The sequence below is a fragment of the Triticum urartu genome, chromosome 3A, assembly GCF_056163025.1.
Source record: "Triticum urartu cultivar PI428250 chromosome 3A, HENAU_Tu73, whole genome shotgun sequence".
Classification (NCBI taxonomy): domain Eukaryota; kingdom Viridiplantae; phylum Streptophyta; class Magnoliopsida; order Poales; family Poaceae; genus Triticum; species Triticum urartu.
In genome coordinates this window covers 620,572,531-620,576,866 of record NC_141875.1, presented here as the reverse complement: position 1 = coordinate 620,576,866, position 4,336 = coordinate 620,572,531, and the positions used below count along the sequence as shown (strand labels likewise).

The 4,336-nt window shown below is 54.9% G+C and overlaps 1 protein-coding gene across 1 annotated transcript; it reads right to left on the bottom strand.

The window, feature by feature from the left end:
* Positions 1–767: 767 nt before the first annotated feature.
* On the bottom strand, positions 768–3,903 carry LOC147980843 (uncharacterized). Its single transcript, XM_087513620.1, has one exon. The coding sequence runs from the start codon at positions 1,962–1,964 to the stop codon at positions 1,341–1,343; it is 624 nt and encodes a 207-aa protein (XP_087369746.1). The 5' UTR covers positions 1,965–3,903; the 3' UTR covers positions 768–1,340.
* Positions 3,904–4,336: the final 433 nt, after the last annotated feature.

The window sequence follows — 4,336 nt, the reverse complement described above, 5'->3', positions numbered from 1 at the left end:
AGACCACCAAGCCCTCCACACCGCCGTCGCCGATCTGAAGACAACATGCACGCCACCGCAGCCAAGCCAGCCGCCGCCCGAAGGGCCATCCGCAGCGCCCGCAGCCCTGGGCCGCCGCGCCAAGCCGTGGCCGTCCGAGGACGGGTCGGCCTCCCACCGCCTGCCGCCATCTGCCGCGTCGCAGATCCCAGATCGGTCGCGCCACCACATGCCATGGGGTCCGCCCCACCCTGGAGACACGCGAGAGAGGAGATCCCCCGCCACCGTCGTCGCCCCCCGGGCTTAGCCCGGCGGCGTCTTCCGACGGCGGCGGAGGGAGGGGAGGAGGGAGTTTGCGGCGGCGGCGGCGGCGGCTAGGTTTTTGACCGCCCGAGTCGCCCTAGGGGGAGGACGACGCGGGGCGGGCCTTGTCAATATAACGTTGAACCCTCCTCAATTGTGAGTATATATATTCTTGCCAGTATGAAGATATTATATATATAAATGCCAGCTCACCTTGCATAGATATTATTTTAGAGCATCCCCTAGACAAATTTTCCATGTACAATAATACATGTTTGGTTTGGACAAGACAATCTTGTTCTATCGTTTCATAAAAAAGACAAGGAACACAATAATGTTAGGGCATCTCCAGCCGCGCCCCCAACAGGCCCTCCCCAAGCGATTTTGCCGCGCCGGCGCCAAAAAACGGCCCAGTCGCGCCCAGAAGCCCGTTTTTCGCCGGCTCGGGCCAAAACTGGTGCCGACGGACCCAGACCGAATCCGGCGCCCTGGGGGCGCTTGGGGAGCCGGCAAAAGTGAAAAAGGCGCGTGGGCCCGCCCTGGCGGCGACCCGAGGGCCTTTTCCCGCCGCTTCTTGACACTTTTCCCTCGCATCTCCTCCGCTCGCTCGCCTTCCTCCCGCCATTCCCTCCCTTTCTCCCGCCAAACCCCCTCCAGCTCGCCTTCCAGTCGCTGCCATGCCGCCGAAGTACGCCATGCCGCGCGCGGCGGCAACCACGACTGGCACCGTGGCCCAGCCGAAGCAGAGGAAGCCGAGGGCGCCGCCATCGAAGCCACCGGGCATGTCGAACGCCGAGTGGAGAGTTGAAGTTCAGCGACGCGACGCAGTCACCACCGACCGGCGGAACAGGGCCATTGCAAAGAAGGCCCGCGACAACGCGGCGCGTGCGGCGGCGTCTTCCTCATCGGTCGACCACGCGGGGATGATGAATCCACCCGCATCTCTTCGTCGTCAATGCCCGCCGCCCGCCAACTGTTTGTTCCTCCGCGCAGCTGCTACGTATGTTCACCATGTATCGGCGCGATAACCAAGACGCCGACTTCAAGCACCTCCACGTCTACAAGCGCATTGACAAGTGCGAGAAGTGGGCGGAAGTCCGACGTACCCTCGACAAGGCCAAGGAGACATACAAGCCGGACGCGACGACTCCGGGCGCGTCAGAGGGGCGGCCGGACGGCCACAAATTGGCAAAGAAGGGGAAAAACGCCGACGCGGCAACCACGCGAGTGCAGGAGTCCATCGAGCATTGCCTCGCCGACGCCCAGGCCCGGGCCGTCCTACGTGAAGAGAAGACCGAGGCGCGATGGTCGTCGCTGATGAAGAACGCCGCCATCAAGCTCGACCTGCTCCGGACGAACGTCGCCGCGTAGAAGAGGAACACCGACATGGCTTTTCTGATGGGCGGGGCGGACATGCTCCAGAGCAACGACGAGCAGCTCAGGGCATGGTACATGGCGGAGCGCGGCCTCATCCTGAACCAGATGCAGACGGCAACGCCGACGACGCAAACTCCCGCGCCCACGACCACACGGACGCCAAGCCCGAACGATGCCTCTACATCGCCGCCCAGCAGTGCCGAAGCCGCGCCGACACAGCCCAGCACCGAAGCAGCTCCGACACCGCCGAGCCCGCGCACGCCGACTCCGGCAACGCCTGGAGCCGACCCCGCCGAGTGAATCATTGCGCACGCGAACCTGCGTCGTGCGGCGCTCTGTTTTTTTTAACGCCAGACTACGTCCGATCGCCGGATTTGTGACGTCGTTTGAGAGCGGGAACGACCAAGTTTAAATTTTCCGCATCCTGGGGCCGGCGCTTGGGGTCGTGACTGGGAGCTAGGTCGCCCCCAGGGGCCGAACTAGCGCCGGCACGCCCCTAGGCCGCTCTATTTAGGCGCCCTGGGGGGCCGAACGGCTGGAGATGCCCTTAGGTCTATCGATCGCTATCGATATGGATAAAACAATGTGCGTCATATATAACTAATTACCTACAACTGACTTCGACTGATGTTGACGGATTAAAATCTTTAAGAATTGATGTTATTATACGGAATATATGACTTCTAAAAGGATGCCATCATTGCGTTTGATTTTATCCATCATATTCAGTAGAAAAGCAACCCCAATAAAACTTAATATGCTTAGGGTATCTTTAACGCGGGCTCTCAAACAGTCCGCATCCGTCCGGACCGTGGAAGCCATCTAACGCAGGCCGCGGTGCGTACGTAATTTCTCCTGTAAACCGGAGACAAACGTGGGGGCTTTGCGGACGTCCGGACAGCAACCACACCCTCTTCTGACCACCATGGCCTACCCAACCCCCATCCCCCCTCGCCCGCGCACATTCCCGCCCGGTGTTAGCTGCGCCGCATTCATGCCGCTATAGAGCGCGCCACTCCATATTGAAGACGTCTTAGGGCAGATGTGGCCTCTTATTGTCTCCGCCATTGAAGCAGCGCGCCGGCCGAGGGCGTCACTCGCAACACGTTCCCGGTGTCCGTGCCTCAATGTCGGAGACCCGTTACTCGATGGGATGGATATCTACCACATCTGTTGAATGTCTCGTTCGTCCATATGCCGCCATTAAGCAGGCTCGACGGCCGAGAAATCAGCCCAGTCCGGCGCCGTATATTGATGCACCTGGACGCTTGGCCTCACCGGAACCCGCTATTTAAAGGCGGCACACCTGACTAACTGCATGCCACAACACAAGTCGCTCCCCATCCTCCTCCCTTGCATTACATTCGTCATGATTGCAGGCGGCGAAGCACTGTGGAAGAGCCTTTACATGAAGATGAAGCATTTTCATATTTTATTTATTTTATACACTTTTATATTTCTTTATGGAGGGAGTAGACGTCTATCTTATCGTATTATACTAGCAATGCCCGCGCGGCGGCACGCCGCGCCCATCGATATGTGATGTTTGTACATGTTCGTTGTTGTATGCAGTGAGTTTCAATTTGAAGTGAAAGAACTACATGGACGAGGTTGTAATCATAAAAAGGAAACCATGCTTAGAAGCAAACTGAAAAGGATACGTTATTATTACCATGTGTGGTGCATATTCGGGAACATGAAACACATGTTGATACATTTCTATTAAGATTAAACACAATGCGTTTTCCTGTCCACATCATTCTGTTGGAGCTCACTGCATGGTTGCTGCCGTGAAGAAGTGGTAAAGAGCCTTTGCAAATTGTTGCATGTGACCGATGGGTGGCTTTGCGCCGGTATAGGTGATGATTGGATCTTCTGTACATGTACTCCAAGTGTACACGTATAGCAAAAAAATTACAATCGAAGAAATTGTCTCATATGTTTTAGTATGGCTCATAAACTCATTTTGTCGGGCGGTTAATTACCTGCTTGCAGGCCATGTTGAACTGGCATTGCTTGGTGCGTGCCTTCTCTTGTGGAGAAAGTAGACTATTTGGTCACTTCAAGTGCATCATCATAGTTATAATCATTGACGGTGGTGTTTGATCCACTCGTCTACCTATTAATCTTGTCTATTTTAAACTCAATGAACATGGTCTGTTCTGTACCACAATGCCGGTCCAAGATATGCATGAGAGAATGGGCAGCCATACCAAAATATGACATGTTCTCTGTCAAGAGTGAACTGATTAAATACGAAAACTTACTGTTAGTTTGGGACCCTGTCGGGTAGAATCCTGTGTGACTCTAGCCGTCTGATCGTAAATTTTGTTAACGCGTTTTCTGCTTCCGCGTGTACGTGTAGCTATTTTGCGTACTTATCTGAAGTGCATGTGGGCCATCCCTATCTCGCTGACTTTCTTGCATGGGTTTCGTGCGTGTCTACATGCATTTGATCTGCCTCCCTGCCGCCCACTTTCTGTCTCCTTGTCGCCTATTGTATGCGTGCGTTCATTGGCTTCATTGCATACGAATCGGGTGGATGTTTCTAACGAATTAAATATGAACACTTACTACTATTTATTACGGAAAGTTGAACAGTTACTAAGAGGCACCGCTCTTCAGAGAAGAAATGAATCCCCATCTCAAATCCATGTGAGTGCGTTGTGTAAAAGTG

What these genes read in the sequence shown, in the direction of transcription:
- LOC147980843 (XM_087513620.1), bottom strand. Translation starts at nt 1,964, where the DNA reads ATGATTCACTCGGCGGGGTCGGCTCCAGGCGTTGCCGGAGTCGGCGTG.